At 37.1% G+C, this 14749-nt stretch overlaps 1 protein-coding gene across 4 annotated transcripts in view; it reads left to right on the plus strand.

Annotated features, from left to right (window-relative positions):
* The window catches only part of VTI1A (vesicle transport through interaction with t-SNAREs 1A), a 286220-nt gene that overhangs the window by 63170 nt on the left and 208301 nt on the right, over positions 1-14749 (plus strand). For 2 of the 4 annotated variants that reach the window (XM_075423760.1, XM_075423758.1), the window contains exons 5-6: positions 289-309; positions 5118-5202. In XM_075423760.1, coding sequence (XP_075279875.1) covers positions 289-309; positions 5118-5202 — 106 coding nt within the window. The remainder of the gene's footprint in view (positions 1-288; positions 310-5117; positions 5203-14749) is intronic. The other 2 variants (XM_075423761.1, XM_075423759.1) reach the window with 1 other exon arrangement.

Below are 14749 nucleotides of genomic sequence, written 5' to 3' on the forward strand. Positions count from 1 at the left end.
AGTCATTCCCCTTTATTTCATGATGGTGTCTTAGATGTGGTTTAAAAGAGAATTTCACACTATTCTCTTTGTTTAATGTGACAGTGTGAGAAAGTGATCTTTATTCGTTCAAAAAACTCTGCATGTAGTCTATGTTTAGGTTCTTTTAATGTGTTTGTCTGTGATTTTTAAATGCTAAACATGTAAACAGATAAATTGTCAATGTTAATTCTGTATCCTGTCACACAACTGATCTTTCTTTCCTGCCATTTCTTTCCTTTTTATCTTTTTTGTGCGTTCATGTTGCAGTTGATAAAATTACGTGAAGAGGTGAGTACTTTCTTGCTTTTTGTTGTCTAGCTTTCCCTTTAAAGCTGAGTTTCTAAATCTGAAGTAGATCTTTTTGTTCATTGTTGGAGGGAAATCTACACAAAGCAAAAATATTGATTACATTGCTTTAAAATATTCACTGTTGTACCTCTTTTTCCCTAATAATTGTATACTTACATAGGAATCTCTAGATCAAACCTTAGAAATTAACATTCTTTGATAGCAGAATTTTTTTAAAGGCACTAGAAAAAGAAGGGGAGAAAACAAAAAACCCTATTATTTGATCTCTGCTAGAATACCATGATCAAATCAGGTACAGTAATAATCATGTTTGCATCACAAAATCTTTGATAGGGTAAATACATTTATACACTGGTATTGAAAGTGAAAGCATTGCTTTGGTAAAAACCTGTGCTGAAACACTGTAAAAATTACACAGTATTTCACAATGCTTTGAGTTTGGTGTGAGGTATTCAAGTAGCTTGCGTATTGTATTGGATATTGTATACCCACTGAAAATACAGTACAGGTAGACCTACGCACACATATCAATATTTATTATTTATTTGTGAGTGCTGTAGATCTGTAGGTGTAACACTAGAGATCAGTATTCTAGAACACCTTTCTTCCAGTTATAAAATGACTCATAAATATTTAGAGAGAGAAGCCTGTTTTAATGGTCAGTTCCTCAAATGTTTCAGTATATTTTCTGAAATTAATCTCCTCTGTTACCTACTGGTGTAGTAAAGCAGGTATCTGAACTGCCTTTTTTTTATTATTTCCCGATAGCTGCCAAAAACGAGGTCTCAGTAAAGTCAAGATTACTTATAAGTGAGATTTCTGAGGGGTTTTGTGCGGACAGTTTGAACCACTGAAGTATATGAATAAATATATTTAGAAGCACAAGTATTTTAACGTCACATATTTGTCTGGTATCTTCTTTTTGAAATGTATGTGCCCAGACATATCAGTAATGAATACTGAGCTCTGCAGGAAAGGATTTGGAAGTTTTAGAAATGGTGATGACAAAGAATTGTAAAGTAACCAGATTAAGGACAATTACAGAGAATTCTTATAAACAGTAAGGTATTTGTGATATAAAGATTCTTTCACTAGTTCCCTGAATGCTTTATTTTCGCTCTTCTTGTGGAGCTGATGTTAGTATGTTAAAGGCTACAGAGTAAAACAGTTGAAAAAAAAATATTAAATAAAATAAACGTGTAACCACATGAAAGCCCTCCCACCACTGCTGAACTCCCCTCCCCAATAGTCCCAGTATTTAAACAGATGACAATATTGTTGCAAGGGTTTGTGTAGCCTGATTTCTGAGATTTTTCAGAAGAACAAGGTTCATTTGCTCATCCCTTTAACAACACCTGCACATCTGCTCTAGTGCTTTTGTAAAAGAATGTTGTAGGATCATTTTTGCTTGCATGGATTATAGTTTTATAAACATAGATTCCTAATTAGTAAATTTACTCTGAAAATTTAATCAGATATAAGGAACAAAGCTGCTACTTAGCTGCTCTTCTTTTTGAAATAACTGTGAAGGCAAATAAGAAAATTTAGGATGTTTTTGCAAAGGGCTGCAACTTGGGAGCTATGCTGAACTCGGTCATACATTTTGGGGCTTATAAATCCTCTTTGTTAGCCACCTGAAAAATTTTGTCATTGCTTCTGGTAGTTTTCTTTTTTGGATTTCCTTGCTAGCCTCATAAGTTACTTTTTCCTCTCTCTGCATATTGTGAGAGGAGCAGCAAATAGAACTAAATAAAGGGATTTGTTATTTTCTCTAGATCAAAGCTGTACGGGTAGAATGAGAAATAATTTTTTAAAAAATTGTTAGCATTCTGTTTGCTGCACTTCGGTCCCCACTATGTGTTGGATAGGTTGTAATTGCAGTGGTGGTTTTATACCCAATGCAAAATGCACATTGAAGTTTAAATGAAGGCTAGTACAGTGACTCAGGCATAATTCTGAACTCGTCACATAGTGAAACATCAAGGCATCCCCAATTATAGTTCTCCTAAGGAGGTATGAACTGATCTTAAAAGAAATTGTGGTTTGCCATACTGTTTGTTAATAAAACCCGCGCTTCCTCCCATTACAGGGCTCTATTCTAGCACACTTGCCGTACACAGGCTTCCATGGAGGCTGTGTCGCTCTGTCTTTTGAGCTCCTGAGATCTCAGTTTGAATCCAGCCCACATGGAATGACTAAATCTCTAGTGATAGCCTGCCACTTTGCAGAACTTCCTTACATAACTCCAGGCAGAAACTGTGTCTGAAGCTGCAAGGCGCATTGAGTCGCCTCGCTACCCACCTCGCGGTGGGAGAAGGAGCTTGGGAGGGGTGGGAGCGGCTAAAAGCATCAGCTGCTGCTGTAGGGCATTGATTTCATGACCAAAGGACAGGGTGGCTCTAAACCCAAACAATGCAAATAACACCACCGTTTATAATAAAAACAAGGTTTCACTGTACAGTAGCTTGGGTGGAAAGGTTCTGAAATTGGGTAAGAAAAAGCTCCGAGTTAATGTTAGTACTGAGTTCACAGAGCTTTAGTATTCTGATTGCTCACAGTAAGACTGAACTGAACTGTGAGCTTGCAATTTACATTTTAGATTAGATGTGACTTATATAGTATATAAAAATATGCAGTTGAATGCTAATCCTTTCTGTTGGGTAGCTCTTCCACATCGTAATGTGAAATCTGATGATTTCCCCCACTCTCCCTTAACGTAGTAGGATAGTCTTTTCATTTAATCTGTTCTGTAATTATAATGTTCTACTCCTTGTGCTCACTCCCAGCCTATGGTGTGTTTTTTTTTTTAAAGTATCTCCTCTCTAACTTTTAGGATTCTTACCTTCTAAACTCCTTCTTTATATGCCCCTCCTGCCCCTGTCTCTTTCAGTTTTCTTTCTTCAGAGACATCTATGTAGTAGTGTTAGGTTTCTGATGTTTTTTGCAAAGTTTAAAATAATTAACACTAGTTGTTCTTCAATATCATTCGGGGGGGGGGGCAGTATTTGGAGAAAGGTATTGCAGGCTTACACTTTTTTCTTCTAATGGGCAAAGGAGAGAAACCAGCAGATGTTACAAAAAGGTTCTTTTTAAAAAAAATTAAGCAAAATTAACACTAATTATCTAGATTGACCATGAGTACTAAGAACACGCTCCACTCTGGTTGCTGTCGTGATTTCAATTACAGCATTGTAACTTGTGGTTTTAAATTTTATGAAGTGCTTGTGCTGATTTTTTTTTTCTTGGTGGCCTGCCCCCCATGAATGCAAAAGGCTTTTTTGCAATTTACTCTTAACCTATCCACTGTGTATTAGACAACTCTTTTAATTATTATAGACTGTTACTGCAGCTTTCCTGACCTTCACATTGGGTCCTATCTGTGCTGATCTAAATGCATTGTTTTAATGATTTCCAAAAAAAAAAAAAAAAAGAGAGAGGGGGGAAAAAAAGGAAAAAAATTCAAGGCAAGCTTTGATGTGGCTTTAGCTGCCTCGATCGTCTGGCCGCATCTCAGAGATGTGTCACCTATGCCGGGAGGGAATAGGGAAATCACGTTTTGAATGGTAATGATAACATACTAATCACTTCCTTTCTTTGAAGATAGAAGCGAGATATTCTGTCAGCATCCCTGGCTGCTAGAGCTTGGAGGCACTGGTCTAGGTGTATTAGCTTAAGTGTGCATGTCAATACAGCTTGCATCTCCCAAGATCCATAGGGGCTCATTAGAGCAAGGTAGATCGTTTCGGTAGACAGCCACTCAGATAATATGTATGGCACCTCCTTTTTTTATTATTATTAGAAAGCATTTCTTCAATTTTTAAATGACATCTGTCAACAAGGCAAAGTTGTAGGAAGTATTTTTTGAGAAATATCCAAAATGTTGTTTTTGGGCAAAGGAGTGCTCAGAATGGTGTGTGTGATTACTTTACTGGGGGGGGAGGCTTATATTTTTTGATGGCTTGGTTAGAGCTAGTGCAGGATCAAATTTCCAAAGGAAATGAGCTTACGTCTTGAAATGTTGGCGTTTTGGATGGAGAATAAACTAATGAAAATAATAATTTCACTTTTTCACTATTACAGACTCCCAAAGTGAAAATGTATTGGAAGGTGCATTTTTACTAGAGTTTATTGTTATCTCATAAATGGGCCAATGACTTGTGGGAAAAATATCTTATTCCTGCGTGTGTGTATATTATTTATATATTCATATATATATTTAGGCATAAGAGATGTAAATCAAGAAACCAGTGTTTTGTTTCTACATCTTTTTACATCAAACAGTCTGAGGAATATTCATGCTGTTCAGTATTCTGTATGAATAGCTCGTTTTTTTTATCACCTCACTTGAGTAGCACACATAAAGGAAATATATCCTCTGCTGAAAATGAAGTTCGTGTTAAAAACTACCACTTGCATTCAAAGTGATGGTTTCATCAACTGTAGTTGAATAGAATCATGGGTGCTTGCATACGTGTGTCACAGGGAAATCTATTTTGGAAATGCTCCTCAAACAGGTTTCCCCTGGAATAGTTGCATTCTGTTTTCTGAGTTCATGTAATGAGTGAAGCACGTATTCCGTGTTTCAAAACAAAAATGATTGGGACACATAATTATGATTGATCATAGAACCTGCCCCTTCCAGTGGTCCTCGTAACAGACTCTTCCATAAAATATACGTGGATATTTTTATGTTTTGAATTATGAAAGCACAATTAAAAAGGGGGAGAGAACGCTGTAGACTTCTGCCTGATTTTTTTTTTTCCTCTCTCTCTCCTTTTCTTTGTCAGAGGGCACATCTGCTCGATAACACAGAGAGGCTGGAAAGGTCATCTCGGAGACTAGAGGCTGGATACCAAATAGCAGTGGAAACCGGTAAGAATTCTGAGAGTGAGCAAATTGTCTTGCTTATGCACAGCAGTCTTCACAACACATGACATTTCAGGGAAACTTCAAAGGCAAAACAGAGACAGCAGCCCGAGATGTGGTTTACATATTGGGGAGACAATTGGGAGCTTATTTGCGCTTATCTTTTTTCAAGTTAAAAGGCATGACATCTACTGAAAACAGTTCCTGAGGTTTAAAAGTATACATCTGAAAAGAGATGGAATACTTTGTCTAAATTCTACATTTGTCTTAATATGCAGTTACATGTTGTCAGTTTACCCACCCGCAATGATTGCTAGCACACACTGCAGACTCCAGTTGTTTTTGTCTTTTACTTGTATTCATATATGTAAAAAATATCTTTTAAATAAATTTATAAGATATTAACTACAGGTGATATATAACAAGGTTATCAGCTCAATTTTCTCATAATCAGTTCAGTGACTGATTATGCAGCTGCTTCTGTGTAATGAAAGAAGTAAACAAACCGTACCCCAAAATGCACAGATGGAACAAAATAAAGGGAGAAGGCTAAATTGAGGCTCAGTTATTGAATTAGTGTTTTTTTAATTGACTACAATTTTTCAGTTGGTATTTCCAAAATGTTTAGCAATTTATATTAGATTTTTTCTAAACCAGCAATAGTTAAGCCTCCAAAGTCTAATGGCCTTAAATAAAGCTTGTGCAGAGTTACGGAAAGTTTCAGAAAATGTGTGTTTAAGCAGTGAAGTAATTTTCTGGCAGAGTCCCAATTAATTGATATAGTTCAATATCTTCTTAGAATTCAAGCCTTATTTAAGAGGTAAATTAAGTCGAACCCTTGTAGAGTTAAACATGGCTGTGTTAACTTTAATTATTCTGGGCTTAGTTCTATGCACAAGAATGAAATGGTTGTATGGAAGATACAGTGTAGATTTTGGAGGGGACAAGGAGAATTAATTCTCTTATTCCAGAGGATCATATGTTAGTAGAGATGGATGTGTGATGGCAGTGAAGTCTGCTTTCCTGCAGATTTTCAGGTCTGTTCTATCAATGGTTGTAACTTCTTCTTGTTTCTAGAAAGACTATTTTAAACTGGTCAAGAACAATTCCTGAACTGCTTTAGTTGAGCCTGGATCTTTCACAAAGAAATGGTATATAAAAATTCAGACTGATCCTTTTGCAGAAGAGATATCTTATAACTTTTTTTACTCCATGTGGAATTTGTTTTATGGAGATAGTAATCATTTTAATTTCTATTGTGTATCTCCATGGTGATCTCTGAAAAATACGGCTGGAGTGCAAACGTGTATTTATATGGAAAGGGTGTCTTTGGTATCAAAATCACGTGAAACTGCTTTGAATTCTGTAGAGTCACGCTAATTCACCTTATTTTTGTGTCAACCTTTACTTTTCAACATGAGCAGTGACGTGTGTGTCTATATATATATATATACACATATATAGTTCTTGTTCCCTAAATTGTCTGAAGTACAGTAGTGTAGCAATATTATATGACATATTAATACTAAATAGTTTGGATATGATGACTTTGGAAATATTAACTTCATTGTAATGTAGATTTTTGAAGACAATTTTTATGGAAGCAGATGAATTATATTTAGTTCCTGGCATGGATCATCATGATTCTAGATGTGAGTGAATTTAGATTAATTCAGTGCAATGAAAGAACTTACATTTGGAGTTACTGTATGATCATTCTGTGTTGAGGTGTCATAAGAAAATAATATATTTCATTTTGGAGTTTCAATTCATCATTGAGTTGACTCCTCAGACCCTGTCTTGCCTTGATTATTAATTTGGTTGCATAAAGATCTTCTCTGCATAGCACTCCTGAGGCCACATCTGGAATGCTTTTGCCAAGTCTGGGCTCCACAGTGCAAGACAGACTTTGACTTAGTGGAGTGAGTCCAGCAAATGGCCACAAAGGGAATTAAGGGACTGGAGCATCTTTGATGAGAAGCTGAGAAACCTGAGACTGTTCAGCCTGGAGAAGAGAAGGCTGAAGGGGAGCTTATCAATGTATATAAATAGCTGATGGGAGGAAATGAAGAAGAGGGGACCAGACTCTTCTCAGTAATGCCCAGTGACAGGATAAGAGGCAGTGTACACAAGTTGACACCTGTGAAGTTCCATCAAAACACAAGAAAATAATTTTTTACTGTGAGAGTAGTCAAACACTGAAACAGGTAACCCAGAGTGATTGTGGAGTCTCCATCTGTGAAGATATTAAAAATCCGGCTGGACACGGTCTTTGGCTCTAGGTGACCCTGCTTGAGCAGGGCGTTGGAGTAGGTTATCTCAAGAGGTCCCTTCCCGCCTCAGCCATTCTGTGATTCTGCAGATGAGGAGGTGGAGGTAACAACCTTTAAGTATCTATTCTACTTTCTATATGTGGTGTCTTTGCACAATTACAGATATGTATGTTGCTTACTGTAATGAAACTGGATGATTTTGACCTCTGGGATGAGTCACATTTGGGTCTTTCTTATTACCTTAATCAGCAAAAATACATATACTATTTTAACCTGCCCTTGTGGTCATCTAAGGATTAATCTGACATCACATAACTAATTTAATGCAATTTCACATTGCCATTCTTGAAGCTGACGCTAATAAATTGGAAGCTTTTTTCCTGTTTGCATCTCTAAATTGATAAGCCGTTTCATCCTATGTACAGTTGCTCATACAAGCTGAGGTCCATTAGAAGGTCTGACTTCTTTGAGTGGTGCCGTTGGTTCATGGGCTTCAGTGGTGTCTGAACAGGATGCTACTTAGATCACCATCTCTAAGACATCATGCAACACTGACTGTCAGACTTTCATAGTTTGCTAGCTATCAGTTGTTGATACTTAGGATGTTTAAATCTGTGCAGACACCTCCTGAAGGACTAAGCGAAGCTCTCGGGACATACAGGGAAACCATGGGCTGTTTGAATCTCGAAGGTCTCCGTTGTTTGTACCAAGTAAGGCAGGTCTTAAAAACAGCTAGCAACACTGCGAAGTGCACTCATCTGCTTTTTTTAAATCAAAATATTGTTTTAAATTATATTTCTTGTTATTATTTTTCTGTTTTTATGTTACCATCTGCTTTGATGGTAAGGAACAGACAAGCAAGTTTACAGCATGGTTAGTAGGCATTTCCAACACCACTCATGACTTACTCATGCTAAAGCTCATTATTCTTAATTTCAGATCATTTAGTCTGATCATACAGGCTCAGAATATGAGAAAGATCTTAAAAATCGATGAAAATTGCTGGTGTCAGTCGAAAGGAGAGTCCGTTGAATTAATCCTGATTAATCAAAACATTCTTCCGATTTTGTAGCAGGAGATTTTCTAATTCTGTTTCCTGTGGTTGCATTTCCACAGCATCAAATTGAATTCTAGAACTTTCTTATTTTGCCTGCAGAGTGTAGCGTAGTAAGGTGTATCCTCTTCTTTGTTGAGTGTTAGATATGTTTGCTCGGACAGGAGTATTTTGCATGGGGAATAGTTCGAAATGCTTCATTCATCTTCGGAGATAAAATTGGCATGCAAATGTAAAACACTGTCAAGGAGAAGAAGAGCAAACCTTGTTGTAGGAGACCATTGTAATCTGTAGTTGGATTTCTTTCGGTAAGTTCTTCTCAACTGCCAGATACTTTCTGGGGAAAAAGAGTCCTGGTGTTTGTATAATATAGATTTCACCTTGTTTCATGACAATGTAAGAGAGAGATCCAACTATTGAATGCTGTCCAGGCTTTCATAGTAAATACACTGAAGGTATTTATTTTTATTTTTTTCCTTCATGAACCTTAGATATTTCTATAGCAGTCAGTACATGTAATTTGAGAACAAGTGTTGAGCTTGCCTCCGGGAGTGATGATTATTGGATATTATGGTGTGGCTCTGAATCTCTCTGAAACATCTGTGCTACTAGAAGAGTTTGTAATTTGTGGGTAATAGATCAACTTTTTGCACCAAATCTTAAAATTTTGTCTTGTCTTCTGTTTTTATGTCCCTTTTGTAATATGTAAGCATGGTGTTTTAAAGAAAAGAATTCAAAGGAAGAAAAATTCTCTTCTATTTACAGAAAATCCTTTTGAATCTTGACTTTAGGTTGCTTAAAATGTCTTTTTCCAATCCTCCTTACTCTTTGGAATCCCAGGAATATGTAATTCTGAATCATTTAAAAGAGAAATATCTCTGAGCAAGAGACACAACAGCTTATTTCCCACCCTTGTGACATGGATAATTCTCGGTACTAAGAGATCCAAGCAAATTTCAGTGACTTTCACCTATTCTAATGAACACCAGTCAAACCTCCCTTTCTGGACTGAGCCATAAATATATAATGTAACATAGTGCTAGCTGACAGGCAGATGGTCAGACCCACCTCAAAGTATTGGCAGCCATCTAGGTGGAAAGCAAATGAGAATCTCATTAGAGAAAGAGGTGTGTTTACTGCTTTATGAAAGAATAGTAGTTATCATCTTATCTCAACACAGAATTGAGTGAAAGCACAGTGAATGGATTGGTGAAGATGCGTTAGGCAATGTTTATAGAGGGCTTCTGAAGGCAGGAGTCTTCAAGTTCAGTGACTTTAGCATGAATAGGCAACTATTGTAAAACAACTCCAGTAGGTGCCTTGCCAAATGTGAGTAATGGAATTTGAGGTGCTTGCACATTGTCCAGAGCAGCGTGCCACAGGTCTGGATTCCTGGCTCCTTTAGTGATGGAACAACCTGAACCCCAAGCACCTGCCCTGAAGTACCTTCTCCTCCCATGTTTCATGGAGTTGTTGTGCTGTTCAGGTGTCATAAATGAGATGCACACCAGAGCTGACAGAAAATATATGTGAGTAAGTATATCCGCTAAACTGATAAGTATAGTCCACTAAAACTTTAGGTATATCCATTTAATTGATTCCATTCCATTGCAGTTGCAAGAGCTGGAGGTTGGCTTTTCAGGTAGACTATATAGTAAGCGTTGCTGTGATCAAACTAAAAAGTAATTGCTCAGCTTATAAAAAAAATTAAGTGACACTAACAGCCAATATTATTTTAACAAAATAACAAACCCTAATGTTTCATACATGTAGGGCTACATTAGACTAGTGGAAAGGATGTTGCTTGTTTTGTGTTGTCTTTTTGTATACTTAGTAATTTAATTACATTAGTTACTATCCCTTGGACCTTCACACCCCTGTTCCATCTTCAGGTGCATGCATATTCCAACTACAGTTGAGCCCCAAATAGTAACTACAAGTATGGAAATGAAAACCCAAGTTCTGAAAATCAGGACCTTACTTCTAGTGCCCCTTGCTTTAAATAAAAAAGTCTATTCCTGTCCCAGATATTTACACTTAATATCCACCTATTTCATCTCTAATGAATTATTCATACGTGTATATGTGAATACTGTATGTAAAACCTTTCATTAGAGAAAGAGGGCTTCAGAGTTCTGGAGCTTATACCAATATCTTCTTCTCAGGTGTTTCTTTGATATGCCAGAACATCTTTTTACTGAAATCTTAATCCAAAGTTTCTACAGTGAAATGAGTTTTTATGCGGTTTCCAGTCACCATCAGAGAGAGCTGTTTCATGATCCCTGTTTCTTCTGCTAGCAACAGTATTTCATGTTTCGTATATAATTTTTTTCTTTGCTGGCTGATTTCTATTAAAATCTGTTTATTGTTTCAGAAATTCATTTTGAAGTGGCATATTGCATTCCTACATCTCTAAGCCCTCTGCCCTTCTTCGTAGTGTGGGCTTTAAAGTGGGGAGGAGGAAGAAATAGGGAGAGGTTTTTGTTTCTGAGGATGTCAGGCCTCAGGAGTATCCCAGCTGCATGGTCATGGGGGCGAAACATGTTCAGGTGCTGCTGCTGCCTTGCAATAAAGCATCAGAAGCAGCATCGAGAGGGTATGGAGAGACCAAAATACTCAGTTTCCATTCCTTAGTGTTTTACGGTGCAGCTTTTGGTACCAGCACGGTGCTTTTTACACCTTCAGTCTGAATATTGCTTGCTGGTTCATCACCACGCTGCTCCCTCCGGCTTCGTATCGGCCACCTCCTCCCTCCTGGCCCTCCCGTCCTCCTTCCCTCCCTCTTGCCAGCTGTCCCAGCATTGACCTCCCCAGTTCCAGCCCCAGACTTCTCTTTAATACTTCATCTCTATCCAGATACTCCAGCACATATTTATTCAGATTTCTGGCACCATCTCCTTTCCGTTAGCTCTGTGTTTCCTCTTAAAGATCTGATTCAGCAGCAGGATGGGCCTTGCATACTCGTGGCCATGGAAAGCTTGCACAGTAACCCACCTAACCTTGTCCACTAGTGTTCAAAGTCTCTGTCCGCTGCTCAGTGGCCCTCTGCCTTTGTGTGTGTTGTCTCAAATGCAGGATCTAGAATTTTTTTTTTTTTTTTTAGTATATTCATGTGTTTGCAAATACGTAAAGTGCTTCCTGTAAAGTAAGAAATGGTGAATTTTCATTATTTAAGTACTGTCCTCTAGCTGCTTCAGAGTACCGAAAAAAATACTTTTCCGACTACTTTTTTTGAAGATAGGAGAAGAAGTTGTTTTGTAGAGTTTTGCACAGTCTATGCAGTATTGTAAGACCATTTCTGTTAAAAGCTTATCTTTTGGGTACTCAGCACCTTTCAGCTGGAATTCCAATAAAATGAATGCTTATCTTTCACCTCGGTTAGGTTAGAGATTATACTATTAATGCAGCAAATAAGGAATGTCAAATCTTTTCAGTAGTACAGATTTGCTAAGTTATAGTAGGAAAAATAGTGATCCAAATTTGGCCATTTAGTCTTCTGTTCTGGAAGTAGTCCAAGGTTATTTTAATGTTCGCTAATGTACAGGAATTCATTATTGTGCCACATATCATGGGACAACTGAAATTCAGTCTTGTTAGACACTGGCATCCAGTTGAAGTAAGTTTGTTAAAGACTGATTTTTGGATGAGCAAAACATTGCAATAACTTCTTAAAGATACTTTATGATATGTAACAGAAACATAGTTTTCAGATTGTGGATTTTTATTCCGTGCTGGAATGATGGAAACATTTTGTTTCAGGTATCAGAAAAAAAACTTTTGAAGACAACAAGTCCTAATAAAAATATGAAGATCTCAAGTCATTCTATGTGATTATATTTTTGTGGTCTGAAGTTACACTAGCTGCTGCTTTCAATTTTGAAATTATTTAGCCTCAGAGAAGTTGCCCCTTATAATAACAGTTTGGAGTTTGTTGTCTGGATAAATTAGTAGCTTTTGTTTCTAGCAGTCTGAGTAAACTTTACAAAATACCTTGGTTTTGCAAAAGGATCATGGAAAAAGCCACCAGTTTGTCTTTCCTCCATATATATATGTATTCTCTTTCCTCTTTTGTAGAACATTCTCAGCCACTGTGCTTAGGTGTCACTGAGAGATGTCAGAATTGAATCTAACATACTCTGGTTGTCCTTTAAAGTCTGGACAACCCATTGTGACAGGTGGAAAAAGAATGTGAAGTCATGCCTATAGCAAGAAGATGTTCAACTTTTGTTGGCCGATGAAACTCTCTTGATCAGGTTTCATATTCTCGCGGAGAAAAATGAGTTATAGGGAACTCGTCCAGAAAATTTCAGATATTTGGGAACTACTGGTTAGTCTTTAATAGGTAGAATTCAAATCCTGATATGTTGTCCCTAGACACTCTTCCCTTTGAACCATGATTTCTTTGCTTCCTCCCTTCACACACCACAACTGTTTCTTTTGAACTTTCACCAAGTGAAATGAATTGATTCTAAGTGATACTGGCTTGGCAATGACAGTCAGTCTGGCACAACCTTAAAAGAGCACAGCTGAACAGAATTACAAGTCCACCTTTTGACATTCAAATGTATTAATGCCCTGCTACTTTCATGGCTTCATTTGGCAATTTCATTGTCCACAGTTGTATATCTCATAAAAAATCATACTTTGGTGACTAATTTTTTGGGGTGCCTAAGTAAACAATGTGATTTTTCAATAGTTTTTAACAGATTTTTTTCACTATATGGGCACGGCTGAATTTGCACAGCGTGAGGTCTTGTTGGGCAAAGACTCTTTGTATACAACTTACATCAAGAAGAAAAGTTGATGAGCTTAGATTTGACAAAATAAAGTACACCCTAGGGGTTTTTTTTATGTTTCTTGTTTGAATCCTTCTACCTCTACTTCCTGTCAGGCTAACAGTGTTTTCCTCCAACTGCACTAAAGAACAAAGTTTAACATTAAAAAATTTATTTGTATTGAACATACTTTTCTAGGTAAAGTCAATATCAAAAGAGTTTTCATGGTAGATCATCTTTCAAGTGCAGTATTCTGCCCTTTTACAACTTAAGACTGAAGAGTTATAGTTACACAAATAGCTTTTTTTTTTTTTTTTCTGGTAGAAGTATAGGGGGAGAAAAGCTCAAACTTCTGTCCTGAAGCGAGACATATAAGCAGATGATTGGAAAACATTGTTCTCACCCTGGTGTGGACTGACTGAAGAGCAGTTTATCTAGATATTATTTTTTCATCTACTTTAAGTCATATGACAGTATTTTATACTAATGATTTTACCACCCTGCTTGTAAAATATCTTTTCTCCTCTAATTTCTGGCATTTATAGTCCAAAAAGTTATCAAATTGTTGCATGTGCACACATGCGAGTTTGGCAAGTACTGAACTTCATGGAAACGTAGTTCAGTGGCAGTTGAAATGTCTGCTTGTGTGATGTTTGTCAGATGAGGACACAAACTCTGATTTGTGCTAGTAATGCTGGCCATCCCAGTCTCTATTTTTAAATCAAAACTTTGTTGTTTTTCACTTAGATTTTGTTTGTACTGCCTCGCTTTTGAACAGTGAGGCTTATCGTTGCCTAATAGCCCATAATATGAATCTTACTTGATTACTAAGTAGATGTATGCATTGTAAAATAGAAATTAATACCCTTCTTGTAGAAATAGTCAGGAGCTGAATAGAAGAAGCTCTATACCATCTAGCTTGGTTTCACGTTGGAGTGAGTTCAACTGCTGGTGTGCAGTACTGGCCTTCTTTCTGATCTAGCACAGTAATTTTCTTTGAGTTGTTACAGCATTGTTTTGAGAAACTACTGCCAGTTATTTGCTACCAGCTGTTTGAAGGAACTGTAGACCCACAAAATTGTTTTTCATGCCCTTGGTAAACTACAATTTCACAATTTTGTACCTGTCTGTTGTAGACCACTCACACACATCTGTCCATTCTTGCTTCTCTACATCTTTTCTTGGCTCAAGAGGGCCTTTTTGTCGTCTTCGTAGTAACTTACCTAGTTCAGTAGAGGGTCCTTCTACAGATTCTGTGGTTTTGTGTTCCTTCCATATTTTGCCAGCTGCTCCCTAACTTCTAATTTCCAACACCAGCTGTGTATCACCTTGTGGATGTTTTTCTGCCATTTGCTAATATTTACCTCGTATTACTTCACTAGCTCCAAAAATGTAAGTGTAAAATTTTATATGAAATTTTATACTCTTGGCCTAATCATCACAATCGTAAT

Source organism: Opisthocomus hoazin, chromosome 6 (assembly GCF_030867145.1).
Source record: "Opisthocomus hoazin isolate bOpiHoa1 chromosome 6, bOpiHoa1.hap1, whole genome shotgun sequence".
Classification (NCBI taxonomy): domain Eukaryota; kingdom Metazoa; phylum Chordata; class Aves; order Opisthocomiformes; family Opisthocomidae; genus Opisthocomus; species Opisthocomus hoazin.